The sequence below is a fragment of the Eptatretus burgeri genome, chromosome 1, assembly GCF_056783735.1.
Source record: "Eptatretus burgeri isolate ZD-2024b chromosome 1, Ebu_testis_v1, whole genome shotgun sequence".
NCBI classification, from domain to species: Eukaryota; Metazoa; Chordata; class Myxini; order Myxiniformes; family Myxinidae; genus Eptatretus; species Eptatretus burgeri.
The window spans coordinates 35888845-35913847 of NC_140961.1; the positions used below are offsets into that span (position 1 = coordinate 35888845).

Below are 25003 nucleotides of genomic sequence, written 5' to 3' on the forward strand. Positions count from 1 at the left end.
GTTTCTGAAAGTGTATCAGAATTGTGATAATTCCACATTTGACCAAAACACATCACATAGGACTTTCAAAATGTTCAAAAGGGAGGAACTCACAATCACCTGAGACAAACCAAGGATTTTGGAAGGTTTTTTTCAACATGTAATTGGAAAAAAATATTCTCATGATTGCAGACAGTACAGTATTTGAAATATACAAACATTGGCATTTCTTGAGCGAACAGAAGTATTGTTCCGAATCTGGAACCCATCGCAGATTAGAAACAGAGAGAACTTGAGAACTTGAATACTTGAGAGACGCTGGGTTAACAGCAAAGGAGTAAATGGAAAGAGTCATGAAGTGAACACTCAACCGTCTTCACAGCGAAATGGATGAAAGGTTCGCTCGTTTACACGATACCGACGCCAAGGTTGGGTTCCTTCTCGATGTCGAGGGACTGTGTTACGGTGCCGACAGTAACGATCTAAAAAGAGTGTGAAAAGACAGAGTGAAGCCCCGCTGGGCCGGTTATTTTGAGCAGCTGTACCAGGCGGATCAACCAGCTGTTAAGTTGGACATAAACCATGTTACTATCTCGATTGCTTACCCTACAATCAACTGTGATCCACCTTCGTTTGTGGAAACACAGGCTGTGGTGAACCACTTGAAATAGGGTAAAGCTCCTGGGACCTGTGGTGTCCATGCTGAATTTCTTAAGGCTCGTAGAAATGCTGCACTCACATCATTGCATGCAGTTCTGTGCTCTGTCTGCAACACAGGCATTATCCCAACAGACTGGAAGAAGGGCCTTGTTGTCCCTCTCTGGAAAGGGAAGGGTGATCACCAGGACTGCAACAGCTACTGAGGGGTGACACAACTCTCAGTGCTGGGCAGGGTCATTGCTCGGATAATTCTTGATAGGATTCGCCACTATCTGCTTGAGCACCAGCACACAGAGCAGTCGAGCTTTACTCCAAGGATGTCAACGATTGACCGTATCCTTGTTCTTCGGGTCCTCACCGAACACAGATGAGAGTTTTGGCAGGGGCTGCTTGCAGCCGATGTTAATCTCCACAATTTGCTTGATTCAGTGAATCGGGATGCTCTCTGGAGGATTCTTGGTCTTCGTGGGGTGCCACCATAACTGATCAATCTCATTTCTCAACTATATTCTGGTACTGAGAGTGCTATGAAGTGTGGTGATTCCATCTCCGACTTATTTCCTGTTGTAACTGAAATTTGTCAGGGGTGTGTCATGGCCCCCACACTTTTCAGCACTTTTTGGAAAAGGAATCAATAAAGATCATCGATGTCGTGATGTACCTCAAGCCTTTATCAGACAAGCATATTCCACATGAGGCTGTCTGCATGTTTCCTGAGCAGAAGAGTGAAAAGATTCACCATTGACTATGTATATGGCCCTTCCTGTAAGTCAGGGAAATGTGAGAAATGGGTCAGAGACCCACGTGTGCATGTTGAGAGTTATAACAAGTCATTCACCTTGACCTTTAAGTTGACTAAAACCTTCAGTAAGTCCAGTTAACCTGTGTGTGGAACACAACGAAAAAAAGAGCTTTGAATGTTTTTTTTAATATCAATCAGTTCATTTGTGTAAAAATTACCCTATGAAGGACCATGCACATTTTTTCATGTCTAAAACATGGCACAAGGATGCTGTCATGTGCCCAGGAAAGAGAGGACAAATAGTCAGCGAACAAGCTTAAGGCAGCTCCTGATGGGTGATACAATGCCATCGTTACTTATTCAGTGCAGAAAAGCATGAGATCCGGGACTTGTGCACATATCTCAAGTTCACTTGTAGTTACCAGATTTTCATTTTGCCATTGACAGTGAGATGATTCTGGAGAGAGAACCTGAGTTTCACAGAAGTAATTCTCCCACTGCAACATTGACTGCAGCTCATACTGTTGATCGTTTCGTGATTTGAAAGTCACTCCATCATGGAGCTTGAATTTTGAGTGACACGTGATTTGTCAGAACAAACATTGATCATGAAAAGTAGCTTTGTTTTCATTCTTGAATGTTTTCAATACACTGTTGAAGTGGAACGAAGTGAAGGTCTCCATGTTTTAATTCCCACATTTGTACTCGACTCACACTTTTATTATTCCTTTTTTCCAGGGAACTTGTTTCAGTGCCAAGACACACGAGTCAAAAAATTTCATTCGAGAAAATGTGTCACCCAAGAAAAAGCATTCTTGCGTTGGGTTTCTGAGAAATTGTTTTCGAAGAAAAAAGCCAGAGGCAAAAGATCAAAAAACGGCTCCAGAAAAGCCCAAGAGAAAAAGGTCAGTCTTGTTGATTAAGACTTGTAAAATAATGTGCTTTACAATATTGGCTTATTTGTTGTTGAAAACAGTGCAATGCGTTATGAAGTTTTCACTGATAATACTGAGGAATGACTGTTTTATCTCCACCAACAGAACACAGGAGGGCAGAGGACATCTTCATGTTCAGCTACAAAACATTCTGGAGGACAGGTCTCTCTCGGAAAATCGTGGTTTTCAAAGGGAATGCTGGAGGTGGAAAAAGCGGTCTCCTCCATTATCTTTCAAGACTTGCAAAGCAAGTAGCGACAGGTCTGGGATATCATCACATCAGGAATGTTTAAGCAAAATATAGGAACCAGGACTGTCATAAATTTAAAGACAGAAATTTCCAATTGTTGAAGTTTCTGAAAGTGTATCAGATTTGTGATAATCACACATTTGACCAAAATACATCACATAGGACTTTCAAAATGTTCAAAAGGGAGGAACTCACAATCGTCTGAGACAAACCAAGGATTTTGGAAGGTTTTTTTCAACATTTAATTGGAAAAAAAACCTATTCTCATTCTTGCAGACAGTACAGTATTTGAAATATACGTACAAGCATTGGCATTTCTTGAGCGAACAGAAGTATTTTTACGAATCTGCAACCCATCGCAGATTCGTAACAGAGAGAACTTGAGAACTTGAGAGACGCTGGGTTAACAGCAAAGGAGGAAATGGAAAGAGTCATGAAGTGAACACTCGACCATCTTCACAGAGAAATGGACGAAATGTTCGCTCGTTTGCACGACACTGACACCAAGGTTGGGTTCCTTCTCGATGTTGAAGCACTGTGTTACGGCGCCGACAGTCACGATCGAAAAAGAATGTGAAAGGACAGAGTGAAGGCCCACTGGGCTGGTTATTTTGAGCAGCTGTACCAGGCGGATCCACCAGCTGTGAAGTTGGACATAAACAATGTTACTATCTCGATTGCTAACCCTCCAATCAACTGTGATGCACCTTCGTTTGTGGAAACACAGGCTGCGGTGAACCAGTTGAAATGGGGTAAAGCTCCTGGGACCTGTGGCGTCCATGCCAAATTTCTTAAGGCTCATGGAAATGCTGCACTCATATCATTGCATGCAGTTCTCTGCTCTGTCTGGAACACAGGCATGATCCCAACAGACTGGAAGAAGGGCCTTGTTGTCCCTCTCTGGAAAGGGAAGGGTGATCACCAGGACTGCAACAGCTACCGAGGGGTGACGCAACTCTCAGTGATGGGCAAGGTCATTGCTCGGATAATTCTTGATCGGATTAGCCACCATATGCTTGACCACCAGCACCCAGAGCAGTCGAGCTTTACTCCAAGGATGTCAACGATTGACCGTATCCTTGTTCTCCGGGTCCTCACCGAACACAGACGAGAGTTTTGGCAGGGGCTGCTTGCAGCCTATGTTAATCTCCACAAATGGTTTGATTCAGTGAATCGGGATGCCCTCTGGAGGATTCTTGGTCTTCGTGGGTACCACCATAACTGATCAATCTCATTTCTCAAGTATACTCTGGTACTGAGAGTGCTGTGAAGTGTGGTGATACCATCTCTGACTGATTTCCAGTTGTAACTGAAATTTGTCAGGGGTGTGTAATGGCCCCCTGACATTTCAGCACTTTTCGGAAAAGGAATCAATAAAGATCATCGATGTCGTGATGTACCTTAGGCTTTTGTCAGACAAGCATATTCCACATGAGGCTGTCTACATGTTACCTGAGCAGAAGAGTGAAAAGATTCACCATTGAATATGTTTATGGCGCTTCCTGTAAGTCAGGGAAATGTGAGAAATAGGTCAGAGACCCACATGTACATGTTGAGAGTTATAACAAGTCATTCACCTTGACCTTTAAGTTGACTAAAACCTTCAGTAAGTCCAGTTAACCTGTGTGTGAAACACAAGGAAAAAAAAGAGCTTTGAATGTTTTTCTTAATATCAATCAGTTTATTTGTGTAAAAATTACCCTATGAAGGACCATGCACATTTTTTCATGTCTAAAACATGTCACAGGGATGCTGTCATGTGCCCAGGAAAGAGGACAAATAGTCAGCAGACAAGCTTAAGGCAGCTCCTGATGGGTGAGACAATGCCATCGTTACTTATTCAGTGCAGAAAAGCATGAGATCCGGGACTTGTGCAAATATCTCAAGTTAACTTGAAGTTACCAGACTTTCATTCTGCCATTGACAGTGAGATGATTCTGGAGAGAGAACCTGAGTTTCAACAGAAGTAATTGCCACTGCAACATTGACTGCAGCTCATACCGTTGATCGTTTTGTGATTTGAAAGTCACTCCATCATGGAGCGTGAATTTTGAGTGACACGTGATTTGTCAGAACAAACACTGATCATGAAAAGTAGCTTTGTTTTCATTCTTGAATGTTTTCAATACACTGTTGAAATGGAACGAAGTGAAGGTCAACGTGTATTGATTCCCACATTTGTACGATATCACACTTTTATTGTTTATTTTTTCCAAGGAACTTGTTTCAGTGCCAAAACACATGAGCCAAAAAATTTCAATCCGGAGAATTTGTCACCAAAAAAAAAGCGTTCTTGCCTTGGGTTTCTGAGAAATTGTTTTCGAAGAAAAAATCCAGAGGCAAAAGATCAAAAAACGGCTCCAGAAAAGCCCAAGAGCAAAAGGTCAGTCTTGTTTATGAAGACTTGTAAAATAATGTGCTCTACAATATTGGCTTATTTGATGTTGAAAACAGTGCAATGCGTTATGAAGTTTTCACTGATAATACTGAGGAATGACTGTTTTATCTCCACCAACAGAACACAGGAGGGCAGAGGACATCTTTATGTTTGGCTGTAAACATTCTGGAGGACAGGTCTCTCAGAAAATTGTGATTTTCAAAGGGAATGCTGGATGTGGAAAAAGCGGTCTCCTCCATTATCTTTCAAGACTTGCGAAGCAAGTAGCGACAGGTCTGGGATATCATCACATCAGGTATGTTTAAGCAAAATATAGGAAACAGGACAGTCATAAATTTAAAGAGAGAAATTTCCAATTGTTGAAGTTTCTGAAAGTGTATCAGATTTATGATAATTACACATTTGACCAAAACACATCACATAGGACTTTCAAAATGTTCAAAAGGGAGGCACTCACAATCATCTGAGACAAACCAAGGATTTTGGAAGGTTTTTTTCAACATGTAATTGGAAAAAAAACATTCTCATTATTGCAGACAGTACAGTATTTGAAATATACAAACATTGGCATTTCTTGAGCGAACAGAAGTATTGTTACGAATCTGGAACCCATCGCAGATTTGTAACAGAGAGAACTTGAGAACTTGAGAACTTGAGAGACGCTGGGTTAACAGCAAAGGAGGAAATGGAAAGTGTGAAGATGGTCGAGTGTTCATTCATGACTGAGAAATGGACGAAAGGTTCGCTCGTTTGCATGACACTGACGCCAAGGTTGGGTTCCTTCTCGATATCGAGGGACTGTGTTACGGTGCCGACAGTAACGATCTAAAAAGAATGTGAAAAGACAGAGTGAAGGCCCGCTGGGCCAGTTATTTTGAGCAGCTGTACCAGGCGGATCCACCAGCTGTTAACTTGGACATAAACGATGTTACTTTCTCGATTGCTGACCCTCCAATCAACTGTGATCCACCTTCGTTTGTGGAAACACAGGCTGTGGTGAACCACTTGAAATAGGGTAAAGCTCCTGGGACCTGTGGTGTCCATGCTGAATTTCTTAAGGCTCGTAGAAATGCTGCACTCACATCATTGCATGCAGTTCTGTGCTCTGTCTGCAACACAGGCATTATCCCAACAGACTGGAAGAAGGGCCTTGTTGTCCCTCTCTGGAAAGGGAAGGGTGATCACCAGGACTGCAACAGCTACTGAGGGGTGACACAACTCTCAGTGCTGGGCAGGGTCATTGCTCGGATAATTCTTGATAGGATTCGCCACTATCTGCTTGAGCACCAGCACACAGAGCAGTCGAGCTTTACTCCAAGGATGTCAACGATTGACCGTATCCTTGTTCTTCGGGTCCTCACCGAACACAGATGAGAGTTTTGGCAGGGGCTGCTTGCAGCCGATGTTAATCTCCACAATTTGCTTGATTCAGTGAATCGGGATGCTCTCTGGAGGATTCTTGGTCTTCGTGGGGTGCCACCATAACTGATCAATCTCATTTCTCAACTATATTCTGGTACTGAGAGTGCTATGAAGTGTGGTGATTCCATCTCCGACTTATTTCCTGTTGTAACTGAAATTTGTCAGGTGTGTGTCATGGCCCCCACACTTTTCAGCACTTTTTGGAAAAGGAATCAATAAAGATCATCGATGTGGTAATGTACCTCAAGCCTTTATCAGACAAGCATATTCCACATGAGGCTGTCTGCATGTTTCCTGAGCAGAAGAGTGAAAAGATTCACCATTGACTATGTATATGGCCCTTCCTGTAAGTCAGGGAAATGTGAGAAATGGGTCAGAGACCCATGTGTGCATGTTGAGAGTTATAACAAGTCATTCACCTTGACCTTTAAGTTGACTAAAACCTTCAGTAAGTCCAGTTAACCTGTGTGTGGAACACAATGAAAAAAAGAGCTTTGAATGTTTTTTTTTAATATCAATCAGTTCATTTGTGTAAAAATTAACCTATGAAGGACCATGCACATTTTTTCATGTCTAAAACATGGCACAAGGATGCTGTCATGTGCCCAGGAAAGAGAGGACAAATAGTCAGCGAACAAGCTTAAGGCAGCTCCTGATGGGTGATACAATGCCATCGTTACTTATTCAGTGCAGAAAAGCATGAGATCCGGGACTTGTGCACATATCTCAAGTTCACTTGTAGTTACCAGATTTTCATTTTGCCATTGACAGTGAGATGATTCTTGAGAGAGAACCTGAGTTTCAACAGAAGTAATTCTCCCACTGCAACATTGACTGCAGCTCATACTGTTGATCGTTTCGTGATTTGAAAGTCACTCCATCATGGAGCTTGAATTTTGAGTGACACGTGATTTGTCAGAACAAACATTGATCATGAAAAGTAGCTTTGTTTTCATTCTTGAATGTTTTCAATACACTGTTGAAGTGGAACGAAGTGAAGGTCTCCATGTTTTAATTCCCACATTTGTACTCGACTCACACTTTTATTATTCCTTTTTTCCAGGGAACTTGTTTCAGTGCCAAGACACACGAGTCAAAAAATTTCATTCGAGAGAATGTGTCACCCAAGAAAAAGCATTCTTGTGTTGGGTTTCTGAGAAATTGTTTTCGAAGAAAAAAGCCAGAGGCAAAAGATCAAAAAACGGCTCCAGAAAAGCCCAAGAGAAAAAGGTCAGTCTTGTTGATTAAGACTTGTAAAATAATGTGCTTTACAATATTGGCTTATTTGTTGTTGAAAACAGTGCAATGCGTTATGAAGTTTTCACTGATAATACTGAGGAATGACTGTTTTATCTCCACCAACAGAACACAGGAGGGCAGAGGACATCTTCATGTTCAGCTACAAAACATTCTGGAGGACAGGTCTCTCTCGGAAAATCGTGGTTTTCAAAGGGAATGCTGGAGGTGGAAAAAGCGGTCTCCTCCATTATCTTTCAAGACTTGCAAAGCAAGTAGCGACAGGTCTGGGATATCATCACATCAGGAATGTTTAAGCAAAATATAGGAACCAGGACTGTCATAAATTTAAAGACAGAAATTTCCAATTGTTGAAGTTTCTGAAAGTGTATCAGATTTGTGATAATCACACATTTGACCAAAATACATCACATAGGACTTTCAAAATGTTCAAAAGGGAGGAACTCACAATCGTCTGAGACAAACCAAGGATTTTGGAAGGTTTTTTTCAACATTTAATTGGAAAAAAAACCCATTCTCATTCTTTCAGACAGTACAGTATTTGAAATATACGTACAAGCATTGGCATTTCTTGAGCGAACAGAAGTATTTTTACGAATCTGCAACCCATCGCAGATTCATAACAGAGAGAACTTGAGAACTTGAGAGACGCTGGGTTAACAGCAAAGGAGGAAATGGAAAGAGTCATGAAGTGAACACTCGACCATCTTCACAGAGAAATGGACGAAATGTTCGCTCGTTTGCACGACACTGACACCAAGGTTGGGTTCCTTCTCGATGTTGAAGCACTGTGTTACGGCGCCGACAGTCACGATCTAAAAAGAATGTGAAAGGACAGAGTGAAGGCCCACTGGGCTGGTTATTTTGAGCAGCTGTACCAGGCGGATCCACCAGCTGTGAAGTTGGACATAAACAATGTTACTATCTCGATTGCTAACCCTCCAATCAACTGTGATGCACCTTCGTTTGTGGAAACACAGGCTGCGGTGAACCAGTTGAAATGGGGTAAAGCTCCTGGGACCTGTGGCGTCCATGCCAAATTTCTTAAGGCTCATGGAAATGCTGCACTCATATCATTGCATGCAGTTCTCTGCTCTGTCTGGAACACAGGCATGATCCCAACAGACTGGAAGAAGGGCCTTGTTGTCCCTCTCTGGAAAGGGAAGGGTGATCACCAGGACTGCAACAGCTACCGAGGGGTGACGCAACTCTCAGTGATGGGCAAGGTCATTGCTCGGATAATTCTTGATCGGATTAGCCACCATATGCTTGACCACCAGCACCCAGAGCAGTCGAGCTTTACTCCAAGGATGTCAACGATTGACCGTATCCTTGTTCTTCGGGTCCTCACCGAACACAGACGAGAGTTTTGGCAGGGGCTGCTTGCAGCCTATGTTAATCTCCACAAATGGTTTGATTCAGTGAATCGGGATGCCCTCTGGAGGATTCTTGGTCTTCGTGGGTACCACCATAACTGATCAATCTCATTTCTCAAGTATACTCTGGTACTGAGAGTGCTGTGAAGTGTGGTGATACCATCTCTGACTGATTTCCAGTTGTAACTGAAATTTGTCAGGGGTGTGTAATGGCCCCCTGACATTTCAGCACTTTTCGGAAAAGGAATCAATAAAGATCATCGATGTCGTGATGTACCTCAGGCTTTTGTCAGACAAGCATATTCCACATGAGGCTGTCTACATGTTACCTGAGCAGAAGAGTGAAAAGATTCACCATTGAATATGTTTATGGCGCTTCCTGTAAGTCAGGGAAATGTGAGAAATAGGTCAGAGACCCACATGTACATGTTGAGAGTTATAACAAGTCATTCACCTTGACCTTTAAGTTGACTAAAACCTTCAGTAAGTCCAGTTAACCTGTGTGTGAAACACAAGGAAAAAAAGAGCTTTGAATGTTTTTCTTAATATCAATCAGTTTATTTGTGTAAAAATTACCCTATGAAGGACCATGCACATTTTTTCATGTCTAAAACATGTCACAGGGATGCTGTCATGTGCCCAGGAAAGAGGACAAATAGTCAGCAGACAAGCTTAAGGCAGCTCCTGATGGGTGAGACAATGCCATCGTTACTTATTCAGTGCAGAAAAGCATGAGATCCGGGACTTGTGCAAATATCTCAAGTTAACTTGAAGTTACCAGACTTTCATTCTGCCATTGACAGTGACATGATTCTGGAGAGAGAACCTGAGTTTCAACAGAAGTAATTGCCACTGCAACATTGACTGCAGCTCATACCGTTGATCGTTTTGTGATTTGAAAGTCACTCCATCATGGAGCGTGAATTTTGAGTGACACGTGATTTGTCAGAACAAACACTGATCATGAAAAGTAGCTTTGTTTTCATTCTTGAATGTTTTCAATACACTGTTGAAATGGAACGAAGTGAAGGTCAACGTGTATTGATTCCCACATTTGTACGATATCACACTTTTATTGTTTATTTTTTCCAAGGAACTTGTTTCAGTGCCAAAACACATGAGCCAAAAAATTTCAATCCGGAGAATTTGTCACCAAAAAAAAAGCGTTCTTGCCTTGGGTTTCTGAGAAATTGTTTTCGAAGAAAAAATCCAGAGGCAAAAGATCAAAAAACGGCTCCAGAAAAGCCCAAGAGCAAAAGGTCAGTCTTGTTTATGAAGACTTGTAAAATAATGTGCTCCACAATATTGGCTTATTTGATGTTGAAAACAGTGCAATGCGTTATGAAGTTTTCACTGATAATACTGAGGAATGACTGTTTTATCTCCACCAACAGAACACAGGAGGGCAGAGGACATCTTTATGTTCGGCTGTAAACATTCTGGAGGACAGGTCTCTCAGAAAATTGTGATTTTCAAAGGGAATGCTGGATGTGGAAAAAGCGGTCTCCTCCATTATCTTTCAAGACTTGCGAAGCAAGTAGCGACAGGTCTGGGATATCATCACATCAGGTATGTTTAAGCAAAATATAGGAAACAGGACTGTCATAAATTTAAAGAGAGAAATTTCCAATTGTTGAAGTTTCTGAAAGTGTATCAGATTTGTGATAATTACACATTTGACCAAAACACATCACATAGGACTTTCAAAATGTTCAAAAGGGAGGAACTCACAATCATCTGAGACAAACCAAGGATTTTGGAAGGTTTTTTTCAACATGTAATTGGAAAAAAAACATTCTCATTATTGCAGACAGTACAGTATTTGAAATATACAAACATTGGCATTTCTTGAGCGAACAGAAGTATTGTTACGAATCTGGAACCCATCGCAGATTTGTAACAGAGAGAACTTGAGAACTTGAGAACTTGAGAGACGCTGGGTTAACAGCAAAGGAGGAAATGGAAAGTGTGAAGATGGTCGAGTGTTCATTCATGACTGAGAAATGGACGAAAGGTTCGCTCGTTTGCATGACACTGACGCCAAGGTTGGGTTCCTTCTCGATATCGAGGGACTGTGTTACGGTGCCGACAGTAACGATCTAAAAAGAATGTGAAAAGACAGAGTGAAGGCCCGCTGGGCCAGTTATTTTGAGCAGCTGTACCAGGCGGATCCACCAGCTGTTAACTTGGACATAAACGATGTTACTTTCTCGATTGCTGACCCTCCAATCAACTGTGATCCACCTTCGTTTGTGGAAACACAGGCTGTGGTGAACCACTTGAAATAGGGTTAAGCTCCTGGGACCTGTGGTGTCCATGCTGAATTTCTTAAGGCTCGTAGAAATGCTGCACTCACATCATTGCATGCAGTTCTGTGCTCTGTCTGCAACACAGGCATTATCCCAACAGACTGGAAGAAGGGCCTTGTTGTCCCTCTCTGGAAAGGGAAGGGTGATCACCAGGACTGCAACAGCTACTGAGGGGTGACACAACTCTCAGTGCTGGGCAGGGTCATTGCTCGGATAATTCTTGATAGGATTCGCCACTATCTGCTTGAGCACCAGCACACAGAGCAGTCGAGCTTTACTCCAAGGATGTCAACGATTGACCGTATCCTTGTTCTTCGGGTCCTCACCGAACACAGATGAGAGTTTTGGCAGGGGCTGCTTGCAGCCGATGTTAATCTCCACAATTTGCTTGATTCAGTGAATCGGGATGCTCTCTGGAGGATTCTTGGTCTTCGTGGGGTGCCGCCATAACTGATCAATCTCATTTCTCAACTATATTCTGGTACTGAGAGTGCTATGAAGTGTGGTGATACCATCTCCGACTTATTTCCTGTTGTAACTGAAATTTGTCAGGGGTGTGTCATGGCCCCCACACTTTTCAGCACTTTTTGGAAAAGGAATCAATAAAGATCATTGATGTGGTAATGTACCTCAAGCCTTTATCAGACAATCATATTCCACATGAGGCTCTCTGCATGTTTCCTGAGCAGAAGAGTGAAAAAATTCACCATTGACTATGTATATGGCCCTTCCTGTAAGTCAGGGAAATGTGAGAAATGGGTCAGAGACCCACGTGTGCATGTTGAGAGTTATAACAAGTCATTCACCTTGACCTTTAAGTTGACTAAAACCTTCAGTAAGTCCAGTTAACCTGTGTGTGGAACACAACGAAAAAAAGAGCTTTGAATGTTTTTTTTTAATATCAATCAGTTCATTTGTGTAAAAATTACCCTATGAAGGACCATGCACATTTTTTCATGTCTAAAACATGGCACAAGGATGCTGTCATGTGCCCAGGAAAGAGAGGACAAATAGTCAGTGAACAAGCTTAAGGCAGCTCCTGATGGGTGATACAATGCCATCGTTACTTATTCAGTGCAGAAAAGCATGAGATCCGGGACTTGTGCACATATCTCAAGTTCACTTGTAGTTACCAGATTTTCATTTTGCCATTGACAGTGAGATGATTCTGGAGAGAGAACCTGAGTTTCAACAGAAGTAATTCCCACTGCAACATTGACTGCAGCTCATACTGTTGATCGTTTCGTGATTTGAAAGTCACTCCATCATGGAGCTTGAATTTTGAGTGACACGTGATTTGTCAGAACAAACATTGATCATGAAAAGTAGCTTTGTTTTCATTCTTGAATGTTTTCAATACACTGTTGAAGTGGAACGAAGTGAAGGTCTCCATGTTTTAATTCCCACATTTGTACTCGACTCACACTTTTATTATTCCTTTTTTTCCAGGGAACTTGTTTCAGTGCCAAGACACACGAGTCAAAAAATTTCATTCGAGAAAATGTGTCACCCAAGAAAAAGCATTCTTGCGTTGGGTTTCTGAGAAATTGTTTTCGAAGAAAAAAGCCAGAGGCAAAAGATCAAAAAACGGCTCCAGAAAAGCCCAAGAGAAAAAGGTCAGTCTTGTTGATTAAGACTTGTAAAATAATGTGCTTTACAATATTGGCTTATTTGTTGTTGAAAACAGTGCAATGCGTTATGAAGTTTTCACTGATAATACTGAGGAATGACTGTTTTATCTCCACCAACAGAACACAGGAGGGCAGAGGACATCTTCATGTTCAGCTACAAAACATTCTGGAGGACAGGTCTCTCTCGGAAAATCGTGGTTTTCAAAGGGAATGCTGGAGGTGGAAAAAGCGGTCTCCTCCATTATCTTTCAAGACTTGCAAAGCAAGTAGCGACAGGTCTGGGATATCATCACATCAGGAATGTTTAAGCAAAATATAGGAACCAGGACTGTCATAAATTTAAAGACAGAAATTTCCAATTGTTGAAGTTTCTGAAAGTGTATCAGATTTGTGATAATCACACATTTGACCAAAATACATCACATAGGACTTTCAAAATGTTCAAAAGGGAGGAACTCACAATCGTCTGAGACAAACCAAGGATTTTGGAAGGTTTTTTTCAACATTTAATTGGAAAAAAAAACCCATTCTCATTCTTGCAGACAGTACAGTATTTGAAATATACATACAAGCATTGGCATTTCTTGAGCGAACAGAAGTATTTTTACGAATCTGCAACCCATCGCAGATTCGTAACAGAGAGAACTTGAGAACTTGAGAGACGCTGGGTTAACACCAAAGGAGGAAATGGAAAGAGTCATGAAGTGAACACTCGACCATCTTCACAGAGAAATGGACGAAATGTTCGCTCGTTTGCACGACACTGACACCAAGGTTGGGTTCCTTCTCGATGTTGAAGCACTGTGTTACGGCGCCGACAGTCACGATCTAAAAAGAATGTGAAAGGACAGAGTGAAGGCCCGCTGGGCTGGTTATTTTGAGCAGCTGTACCAGGCGGATCCACCAGCTGTGAAGTTGGACATAAACAATGTTGCTATCTCGATTGCTAACCCTCCAATCAACTGTGATCCACCTTCGTTTGTGGAAACACAGGCTGCGGTGAACCAGTTGAAATGGGGTAAAGCTCCTGGGACCTGTGGCGTCCACCCAAATTTCTTAAGGCTCATGGAAATGCTGCACTCATATCATTGCATGCAGTTCTCTGCTCTGTCTGGAACACAGGCATGATCCCAACAGACTGGAAGAAGGGCCTTGTTGTCCCTCTCTGGAAAGGGAAGGGTGATCACCAGGACTGCAACAGCTACCGAGGGGTGACGCAACTCTCAGTGATGGGCAAGGTCATTGCTCGGATAATTCTTGATCGGATTAGCCACCATATGCTTGACCACCAGCACCCAGAGCAGTCGAGCTTTACTCCAAGGACGTCAACGATTGACCGTATCCTTGTTCTTCGAGTCCTCACCGAACACAGACGAGAGTTTTGGCAGGGGCTGCTTGCAGCCTATGTTAATCTCCACAAATGGTTTGATTCAGTGAATCGGGATGCCCTCTGGAGGATTCTTGGTCTTCGTGGGTACCACCATAACTGATCAATCTCATTTCTCAAGTATACTCTGGTACTGAGAGTGCTGTGAAGTGTGGTGATACCATCTCTGACTGATTTCCAGTTGTAACTGAAATTTGTCAGGGGTGTGTAATGGCCCCCTGACATTTCAGCACTTTTCGGAAAAGGAATCAATAAAGATCATCGATGTCGTGATGTACCTCAGGCTTTTGTCAGACAAGCATATTCCACATGAGGCTGTCTACATGTTACCTGAGCAGAAGAGTGAAAAGATTCACCATTGAATATGTTTATGGCGCTTCCTGTAAGTCAGGGAAATGTGAGAAATAGGTCAGAGACCCACATGTACATGTTGAGAGTTATAACAAGTCATTCACCTTGACCTTAAAGTTGACTAAAACCGTCAGTAAGTCCAGTTAACCTGTGTGTGAAACACAAGGAAAAAAAAGAGCTTTGAATGTTTTTCTTAATATCAATCAGTTTATTTGTGTAAAAATTACCCTATGAAGGACCATGCACATTTTTTCATGTCTAAAACATGTCACAGGGATGCTGTCATGTGCCCAGGAAAGAGGACAAATAGTCAGCAGACAAGCTTAAGGCAGCTCCTGATGGGTGAGACAATGCCATCGTTACTTATTCAGTGCAGAAAAGCATGAGATCCGGGACTTGTGCAAATATCTCAAGTTAACTTGAAGTTACCAGACTTTCATTCTGCCATTGACAGTGAGATGATTCTGGAGAGAGAACCTAAGTTTCAACAGAAGTAATTGCCACTGCAACATTGACTGCAGCTCATACCATTGATCGTTTTGTGATTTGAAAGTCACTCCGTCATGGAGCGTGAATTTTGAGTGACACGTGATTTGTCAGAACAAACACTGATCATGAAAAGTTGCTTTGTTTTCATTCTTGAATGTTTTCAATACACTGTTGAAATGGAACGAAGTGAAGGTCAACGTGTATTGATTCCCACATTTGTACGATATCACACTTTTATTGTTTATTTTTTCCAAGGAACTTGTTTCAGTGCCAAAACACATGAGCCAAAAAATTTCAATCCGGAGAATTTGTCACCAAAAAAAAAGCGTTCTTGCCTTGGGTTTCTGAGAAATTGTTTTCGAAGAAAAAATCCAGAGGCAAAAGATCAAAAAACGGCTCCAGAAAAGCCCAAGAGCAAAAGGTCAGTCTTGTTTATTAAGACTTGTAAAATAATGTGCTCTACAATATTGGCTTATTTGTTGTTGAAAACAGTGCAATGCGTTATGAAGTTTTCACTGATAATACTGAGGAATGACATTGTTTTATCTCCAACAACAGAACACAGGAGGGCAGAGGACATCTTTATGTTCGGCTGTAAACATTCTGGAGGACAGGTCTCTCAGAAAATTGTGATTTTCAAAGGGAATGCTGGATGTGGAAAAAGCGGTCTCCTCCATTATCTTTCAAGACTTGCGAAGCAAGTAGCGACAGGTCTGGGATATCATCACATCAGGTATGTTTAAGCAAAATATAGGAACCAGGACTGTCATTATAAATTTAAAGAGAGAAATTTCCAATTGTTGAAGTTTCTGAAAGTGTATCAGATTTGTGATAATTCTACATTTGACCAAAACACATCACATAGGACTTTCAAAATGTTCAAAAGGGAGGAACTCACAATCATCTGAGACAAACCAAGGATTTTGGAAGGTTTTTTTCAACATGTAATTGGAAAAAAAACATTCTCATTATTGCAGACAGTACAGTATTTGAAATGTACAAACATTGGCATTTCTTGAGCGAACAGAAGTATTGTTACGAATCTGGAACCCATCGCAGATTCGTAACAGAGAGAACTTGAGAACTTGAGAGACGCTGGGTTAACAGCAAAGGAGGAAATGGAAAGTGTGAAGATGGTCGAGTGTTCACTTCATGACTGAGAAATGGACGAAAGGTTCGCTCGTTTGCATGACACTGACGCCAAGGTTGGGTTCCTTCTCGATATCGAGGGACTGTGTTACGGTGCCGACAGTAACGATCTAAAAAGAATGTGAAAAGACAGAGTGAAGGCCCGCTGGGCCAGTTATTTTGAGCAGCTGTACCAGGCGGATCCACCAGCTGTTAACTTGGACATAAACGATGTTACTTTCTCGATTGCTGACCCTCCAATCAACTGTGATCCACCTTCGTTTGTGGAAAAACAGGCTGTGGTGAACCACTTGAAATAGGGTTAAGCTCCTGGGACCTGTGATGTCCATGCTGAATTTCTTAAGGCTCGTAGAAATGCTGCACTCACATCATTGCATGCAGTTCTGTGCTCTGTCTGCAACACAGGCATTATCCCAACAGACTGGAAGAAGGGCCTTGTTGTCCCTCTCTGGAAAGGGAAGGGTGATCACCAGGACTGCAACAGCTACTGAGGGGTGACACAACTCTCAGTGCTGGGCAAGGTCATTGCTCGGATAATTCTTGATAGGATTCGCCACTATCTGCTTGAGCACCAGCACACAGAGCAGTCGAGCTTTACTCCAAGGATGTCAACGATTGACCGTATCCTTGTTCTTCGGGTCCTCACCGAACACAGATGAGAGTTTTGGCAGGGGCTGCTTGCAGCCGATGTTAATCTCCACAAATTGCTTGATTCAGTGAATCGGGATGCTCTCTGGAGGATTCTTGGTCTTCGTGGGGTGCCACCATAACTGATCAATCTCATTTCTCAACTATATTCTGGTACTGAGAGTGCTATGAAGTGTGGTGATACCATCTCTGACTTATTTCCAGTTGTAACTGAAATTTGTCAGGGGTGTGTCATGGCCCCCACACTTTTCAGCACTTTTTGGAAAAGGAATCAATAAAGATCATCGATGTGGTAATGTACCTCAAGCCTTTATCAGACAAGCATATTCCACATGAGGCTGTCTGCATGTTTCCTGAGCAGAAGAGTGAAAAGATTCACCATTGACTATGTATATGGCCCTTCCTGTAAGTCAGGGAAATGTGAGAAATGGGTCAGAGACCCACTTGTACGTGTTGAGAGTTATAACAAGTCATTCACCTTGACCTTTAAGTTGACTAAAACCTTCAGTAAGTCCAGTTAACCTGTGTGTGGAACACAACGAAAAAAAGAGCTTTGAATGTTTTTTTTTTAATATCAATCAGTTCATTTGTGTAAAAATTACCCTCTGAAGGACCATGCACATTTTTTCATGTCTAAAACATGGCACAAGGATGCTGTCATGTGCCCAGGAAAGAGAGGACAAATAGTCAGCGGACAAGCTTAAGGCAGCTCCTGATGAGTGATACAATGCCATCGTTACTTATTCAGTGCAGAAACGCATGAGATCCGGGACTTGTGCACATATCTCAAGTTCACTTGTAGTTACCAGATTTTCATTTTGCCATTGACAGTGAGATGATTCTGGAGAGAGAACCTGAGTTTCAACAGAAGTAATTCCCACTGCAACATTGACTGCAGCTCATAGTTGATCGTTTCGTGATTTGAAAGTCACTCCATCATGGAGCTTGAATTTTGAGTGACACGTGATTTGTCAGAACAAACATTGATCATGAAAAGTCGCTTTGTTTTCATTCTTGAATGTTTTCAATACACTGTTGAAGTGGAACGAAGTGAAGGTATCCATGTTTTAATTCCCACATTTGTACTCGACTCACACTTTTATTATTCCTTTTTTCCAGGGATCTTGTTTCAGTGCCAAGACACACGAGTCAAAAAATTTCATTCGAGAGAATGTGTCACCCAAGAAAAAGCATTCTTGCGTTGGGTTTCTGAGAAATTGTTTTCGAAGAAAAAAGCCAGAGGCAAAAGATCAAAAAACGGCTCCAGAAAAGCCCAAGAGAAAAAGGTCAGTCTTGTTGATTAAGACTTGTAAAATAATGTGCTTTACAATATTGGCTTATTTGTTGTTGAAAACAGTGCAATGCGTTATGAAGTTTTCACTGATAATACTGAGGAATGACTGTTTTATCTCCACCAACAAAACACAGGAGGGCAGAGGACATCTTCATGTTCAGCTACAAAACATTCTGGAGGACAGGTCTCTCTTGGAAAATCGTGGTTTTCAAAGGGAATGCTGGAGGTGGAAAAAGCGGTCTCCTCCATTATCTTTCAAGACTTGCGAAGCAAGTAGCGACAGGTCTGGGATATCATCACATCAGGAATGTTTAAGCAAAATATAGGAACCAGGACTGTCATAAATTTAAAGACAGAAATTTCCAATTGTTGAAGTTTCTGAAAGTGTATCAGATTTGTGATAATCACACATTTGACCAAAATACATGACATGGGACTTTCAAAATGTTCAAAAGGGAGGAACTCACAATCGTCTGAGACAAACCAAGCATTTTGGAAGGTTTTTTTCAACATTTAATTGGAAAAAAAAACATTCTCATACTTGCAGACAGTACAGTATTTGAAATATACGTACAAGCATTGGCATTTCTTGAGCGAACAGAAGTGTTTTTACGAATCTGCAACCCATCGCAGATTCGTAACAGAGAGAACTTGAGAGACGCTGGGTTAACAGCAAAGGAGGAAATGGAAAGAGTCATGAAGTGAACACTCGACCATCTTCACAGAGAAATGGACGAAATGTTCGCTCGTTTGCACGACACTGACACCAAGGTTGGGTTCCTTCTCGATGTTGAAGCACTGTGTTACGGCGCCGACAGTCACGATCTAAAAAGAATGTGAAAGGACAGAGTGAAGGCCCGCTGGGCCGGTTATTTTGAGCAGCTGTACCAGGCGGATCCACCAGCTGTGAAGTTGGACATAAACAATGTTACTATCTCGATTGCTAACCCTCCAATCAACTGTGATCCACCTTCGTTTGTGGAAACACAGGCTGCGGTGAACCAGTTGAAATGGGGTAAAGCTCCTGGGACCTGTGGCGTCCATGCCAAATTTCTTAAGGCTCATGGAAATGCTGCACTCATATCATTGCATGCAGTTCTCTGCTCTGTCTGGAACACAGGCATGATCCCAACAGACTGGAAGAAGGGCCTTGTTGTGCCTCTCTGGAAAGGGAAGGGTGATCACCAGGACTGCAACAGCTACCGAGGGGTGACGCAACTCTCAGTGCTGGTCAAGGTCATTGCTCGGATAATTCTTGATCGGATTCGCCACCATACGCTTGACCACCAGCACCCAGAGCAGTCGAGCTTTACTCCAAGGATGTCAACGATTGACCGTATCCTTGTTCTTCGGGTCCTCACCGAACACAGACGAGAGTTTTGGCAGGGGCTGCTTGCAGCCTCTGCTAATCTCCACAAATGGTTTGATTCAGTGAATCGGGATGCCCTCTGGAGGATTCTTGGTCTTCGTGGGTACCACCATAACTGATCAATCTCATTTCTCAAGTATACTCTGGTACTGAGAGTGCTGTGAAGTGTGGTGATACCATCTCTGACTGATTTCCAGTTGTAACTGAAATTTGTCAGGGGTGTGTAATGGCCCCCAGACATTTCAGCACTTTTCGGAAAAGGAATCAATAAAGATCATCGATGTCGTGATGTACCTCAGGCTTTTGTCAGACAAGCATATTCCACATGAGGCTGTCTACATGTTACCTGAGCAGAAGAGTGAAAAGATTCACCATTGAATATGTTTATGGCGCTTCCTGTAAGTCAGGGAAATGTGAGAAATAGGTCAGAGACCCACGTGTACATGTTGAGTTATAACAAGTCATTCACCTTGACCTTTAAGTTGACTAAAACCTTCAGTAAGTCCAGTTAACCTGTGTGTGGAACACAAGGAAAAAAAAGAGCTTTGAATGTTTTTCTTAATATCAATCAGTTTATTTGTGTAAAAATTACCCTATGAAGGACCATGCACATTTTTTCATGTCTAAAACATGTCACAGGGATGCTGTCATGTGCCCAGGAAAGAGGACAAATAGTCAGCAGACAAGCTTAAGGCAGCTCCTGATGGGTGAGACAATGCCATCGTTACTTATTCAGTGCAGAAAAGCATGAGATCCGGGACTTGTGCAAATATCTCAAGTTAACTTGAAGTTACCAGACTTTCATTCTGCCATTGACAGTGACATGATTCTGGAGAGAGAACCTGAGTTTCAACAGAAGTAATTGCCACTGCAACATTGACTGCAGCTCATACCGTTGATCGTTTTGTGATTTGAAAGTCACTCCATCATGGAGCGTGAATTTTGAGTGACACGTGATTTGTCAGAACAAACACTGATCATGAAAAGTAGCTTTGTTTTCATTCTTGAATGTTTTCAATACACTGTTGAAATGGAACGAAGTGAAGGTCAACGTGTATTGATTCCCACATTTGTACGATATCACACTTTTATTGTTTCTTTTTTCCAAGGAACTTGTTTCAGTGCCAAAACACATGAGCCAAAAAATTTCAATCCGGAGAATTTGTCAGCAAAAAAAAAGCGTTCTTGCCTTGGGTTTCTGAGAAATTGTTTTCGAAGAAAAAAATCCAGAGGCAAAAGATCAAAAAACGGCTCCAGAAAAGCCCAAGAGCAAAAGGTCAGTCTTGTTTATGAAGACTTGTAAAATAATGTGCTCTACAATATTGGCTTATTTGTTGTTGAAAACAGTGATCTGCGTTATGAAGTTTTCACTGATAATACTGAGGAATGACATTGTTTTATCTCCAACAACAGAACACAGGAGGGCAGAGGACATCTTTATGTTCGGCTGTAAACATTCTGGAGGACAGGTCTCTCAGAAAATTGTGATTTTCAAAGGGAATGCTGGATGTGGAAAAAGCGATCTCCTCCATTATCTTTCAAGACTTGCGAAGCAAGTAGCGACAGGTCTGGGATATCATCACATCAGGTATGTTTAAGCAAAATATAGGAACCAGGACTGTCATTATAAATTTAAAGAGAGAAATTTCCAATTGTTGAAGTTTCTGAAAGTGTATCAGATTTGTGATAATTCCACATTTGACCAAAACACATCACATAGGACTTTCAAAATGTTCAAAAGGGAGGAACTCACAATCATCTGAGACAAACCAAGGATTTTGGAAGGTTTTTTTCAACATGTAATTGGAAAAAAAACATTCTCATTATTGCAGACAGTACAGGATTTGAAATATACAAACATTGGCATTTCTTGAGCGAACAGAAGTATTGTTACTAATCTTGAACGCATCGCAGATTCGTAACAGAGAGAACTTGAGAACTTGATAGACGCTGGGTTAACAGCAAAGGAGGAAATGGAAAGTGTGAAGATGGTCGAGTGTTCACTTCATGACTGAGAAATGGACGAAAGGTTCGCTCGTTTGCATGACACTGACGCCAAGGTTGGGTTCCTTCTTGATATTGAGGGACTGTGTTACGGTGCCGACAGTAACGATCTAAAAAGAATGTGAAAAGACAGAGTGAAGGCCCGCTGGGCCAGTTATTTTGAGCAGCTGTACCAGGCGGATCCACCAGCTGTTAACTTGGACATAAACGATGTTACTTTCTCGATTGCTGACCCTCCAATCAACTGTGATCCACCTTCGTTTGTGGAAAAACAGGCTGTGGTGAACCACTTGAAATAGGGTAAAGCTCCTGGGACCTGTGGTGTCCATGCTGAATTTCTTAAGGCTCGTAGAAATGCTGCACTCACATCATTGCATGAAGTTCTGTGCTCTGTCTGCAACACAGGTATTATCCCAACAGACTGGAAGAAGGGCCTTGTTGTCCCTCTCTGGAAAGGGAAGGGTGATCACCAGGACTGCAACAGCTACTGAGGGGTGACACAACTCTCAGTGCTGGGCAAGGTCATTGCTCGGATAATTCTTGATAGGATTCGCCACTATCTGCTTGAGCACCAGCACACAGAGCAGTCGAGCTTTACTCCAAGGATGTCAACGATTGACCGTATCCTTGTTCTTCGGGTCCTCACCGAACACAGATGAGAGTTTTGGCAGGGGCTGCTTGCAGCCGATGTTAATTTCCACAAATTGCTTGATTCAGTGAATCGGGATGCTCTCTGGAGGATTCTTGGTCTTCGTGGGGTGCCACCATAACTGATCAATCTCATTTCTCAACTATATTCTGGTACTGAGAGTGCTATGAAGTGTGGTGATACCATCTCCGACTTATTTCCTGTTGTAACTGAAATTTGTCAGGGGTGTGTCATGGCCCCCACACTTTTCAGCACTTTTTGGAAAAGGAATCAATAAAGATCATCGATGTGGTAATGTACCTCAAGCCTTTATCAGACAATCATATTCCACATGAGGCTGTCTGCATGTTTCCTGAGCAGAAGAGTGAAAAGATTCACCATTGACTATGTATATGGCACTTCCTGTAAGTCAGGGAAATGTGAGAAATAGGTCAGAGACCCACGTGTACATGTTGAGAGTTATAAAAAGTCATTCACCTTGACCTTTAAGTTGACTAAAACCTTCAGTAAGTCCAGTTAACCTGTGTGTGGAACACAAGGAAAAAAAAAGAGCTTTGAATGTTTTTCTTAATATCAATCAGTTTATTTGTGTAAAAATTACCCTATGAAGGACCATGCACATTTTTTCATGTCTAAAACATGTCACAGGGATGCTGTCATGTGCCCAGCAAAGAGGACAAGTAGTCAGCAGACAAGCTTAAGGCAGCTCCTGATGGGTGAGACAATGCCATCGTTACTTATTCAGTGCAGAAAAGCATGAGATCCGGGACTTGTGCAAATATCTCAAGTTAACTTGAAGTTACCAGACTTTCATTCTGCCATTGACAGTGACATGATTCTGGAGAGAGAACCTGAGTTTCAACAGAAGTAATTGCCACTGCAACATTGACTGCAGCTCATACCGTTGATCGTTTTGTGATTTGAAAGTCACTCCATCATGGAGCTTGAATTTTGAGTGACACGTGATTTGTCAGAACAAACATTGATCATGAAAAGTAGCTTTGTTTTCATTCTTGAATGTTTTCAATACGCTGTTGAAATGGAATGAAGTGAAGGTCAACGTGTATTGATTCCCACATTTGTATGATATCACACTTTTATTGTTTCTTTTTTCCAAGGAACTTGTTTCAGTGCCAAAACACATGAGCCAAAAAATTTCAATCCGGAGAATTTGTCACCCAAGGAAAAGCATTCTTGCGTTGGGTTTCTGAGAAATTGTTTTCGAAGAAAAAAGCCAGAGGCAAAAGATCAAAAAACGGCTCCAGAAAAGCCCAAGAGAAAAAGGTCAGTCTTGTTGATTAAGACTTGTAAAATAATGTGCTTTACAATATTGGCTTATTTGTTGTTGGAAACAGTGCAATGCGTGATGAAGTTTTCACTGATAATACTGAGGAATAACTGTTTTATCTCCACCAACAGAACACAGGAGGGCAGAGGACATCTTCATGTTCAGCTACAAAACATTCTGGAGGACAGGTCTCTCTCGGAAAATCGTGGTTTTCAAAGGGAATGCTGGAGGTGGAAAAAGCGGTCTCCTCCATTATCTTTCAAGACTTGCGAAGCAAGTAGCGACAGGTCTGGGATATCATCACATCAGGAATGTTTAAGCAAAATATAGGAACCAGGACTGTCATAAATTTAAAGACAGAAATTTCCAATTGTTGAAGTTTCTGAAAGTGTATCAGATTTGTGATAATCACACATTTGACCAAAATACATCACATCGGACTTTCAAAATGTTCAAAAGGGAGGAACTCACAATCGTCTGAGACAAACCAAGGATTTTGGAAGGTTTTTTTCAACATTTAATTGGAAAAAAAAACCATTCTCATTCTTGCAGACAGTACAGTATTTGAAATATACGTACAAGCATTGGCATTTCTTGAGCGAACAGAAGTATTTTCACGAATCTGCAACCCATCGCAGATTCGTAACAGAGAGAACTTGAGAACTTGAGAGACGCTGGGTTAACAGCAAAGGAGGAAATGGAAAGAGTCATGAAGTGAACACTCGACCATCTTCACAAAGAAATGGACGAAATGTTCGCTCGTTTGCACGACACTGACACCAAGGTTGGGTTCCTTCTCGATGTTGAAGCACTGTGTTACGGCGCCGACAGTCACGATCTAAAAAGAATGTGAAAGGACAGAGTGAAGGCCCGCTGGGCCGGTTATTTTGAGCAGCTGTACCAGGCGGATCCACCAGCTGTGAAGTTGGACATAAACAATGTTACTATCTCGATTGCTAACCCTCCAATCAACTGTGATCCACCTTCGTTTGTGGAAACACAGGCTGCGGTGAACCAGTTGAAATGGGGTAAAGCTCCTGGGACCTGTGGCGTCCATGCCAAATTTTAGGCTCATGGAAATGCTGCACTCATATCATTGCATGCAGTTCTCTGCTCTGTCTGGAACACAGGCATGATCCCAACAGACTGGAAGAAGGGCCTTGTTGTCCCTCTCTGGAAAGGGAAGGGTGATCACCAGGACTGCAACAGCTACCGAGGGGTGACGCAACTCTCAGTGCTGGGTTAGGTCATTGCTCGGATAATTCTTGATAGGATTCGCCACTATCTGCTTGAGCACCAGCACACAGAGCAGTCGAGCTTTACTCCAAGGATGTTAACGATTGACCGTATCCTTGTTCTTCCGGTCCTCACCGAACACAGACGAGAGTTTTAGCAGGGGCTGCTTGCAGCCTATGT

The 25003-nt window shown here is 42.1% G+C and overlaps 1 protein-coding gene and 1 long non-coding RNA gene across 4 annotated transcripts; both read left to right on the forward strand.

Annotated features, from left to right (window-relative positions):
• The first annotated feature begins 1945 nt into the window (after positions 1-1945).
• Positions 1946-15914, forward strand: LOC147034233 (uncharacterized). Of its 2 annotated transcripts, XM_085878958.1 has the most exons (12): positions 1946-2286; positions 2422-2577; positions 4784-4949; positions 5085-5259; positions 7450-7616; positions 7752-7907; positions 10113-10278; positions 10414-10588; positions 12778-12944; positions 13080-13235; positions 15442-15607; positions 15745-15914. In XM_085878958.1, the coding sequence occupies exons 4-7, from the start codon at positions 5179-5181 to the stop codon at positions 10138-10140; spliced, it is 432 nt and encodes a 143-aa protein (XP_085735084.1). In that variant the 5' UTR covers positions 1946-2286; positions 2422-2577; positions 4784-4949; positions 5085-5178; the 3' UTR covers positions 10141-10278; positions 10414-10588; positions 12778-12944; positions 13080-13235; positions 15442-15607; positions 15745-15914. The 2 variants fall into 2 exon arrangements, 1 of the variants encoding a protein (XP_085735084.1); XR_015057590.1 differs by lacking the exons at positions 12778-12944; positions 13080-13235 and having other exon boundaries at positions 7752-10278.
• A 2500-nt stretch (positions 15915-18414) lies between these two features.
• LOC147034234 (uncharacterized) lies at positions 18415-24624 on the forward strand. Of its 2 annotated transcripts, XR_015059634.1 has the most exons (5): positions 18415-18560; positions 20756-20922; positions 21060-21234; positions 23418-23583; positions 23719-24624. It is a non-coding gene; the product is annotated as an uncharacterized LOC147034234 (long non-coding RNA). The 2 variants fall into 2 exon arrangements; XR_015059631.1 differs by lacking the exon at positions 18415-18560 and having other exon boundaries at positions 20155-20922.
• The last annotated feature ends 379 nt before the right edge of the window (positions 24625-25003 follow it).

What these genes read in the sequence shown, in the direction of transcription:
- LOC147034233 (XM_085878958.1), top strand. Translation starts at nt 5,179, where the DNA reads ATGTGGAAAAAGCGGTCTCCTCCATTATCTTTCAAGACTTGCGAAGCA. An exon ending in CTGGGATATCATCACATCAG is followed by an intron (nt 5,260 to 7,449) that starts GTATGTTTAAGC and finishes CCTTTTTTCCAG; the next exon opens with GGAACTTGTTTCAGTGCCAA. An exon ending in GAAAAGCCCAAGAGAAAAAG is followed by an intron (nt 7,617 to 7,751) that starts GTCAGTCTTGTT and finishes CTCCACCAACAG; the next exon opens with AACACAGGAGGGCAGAGGAC.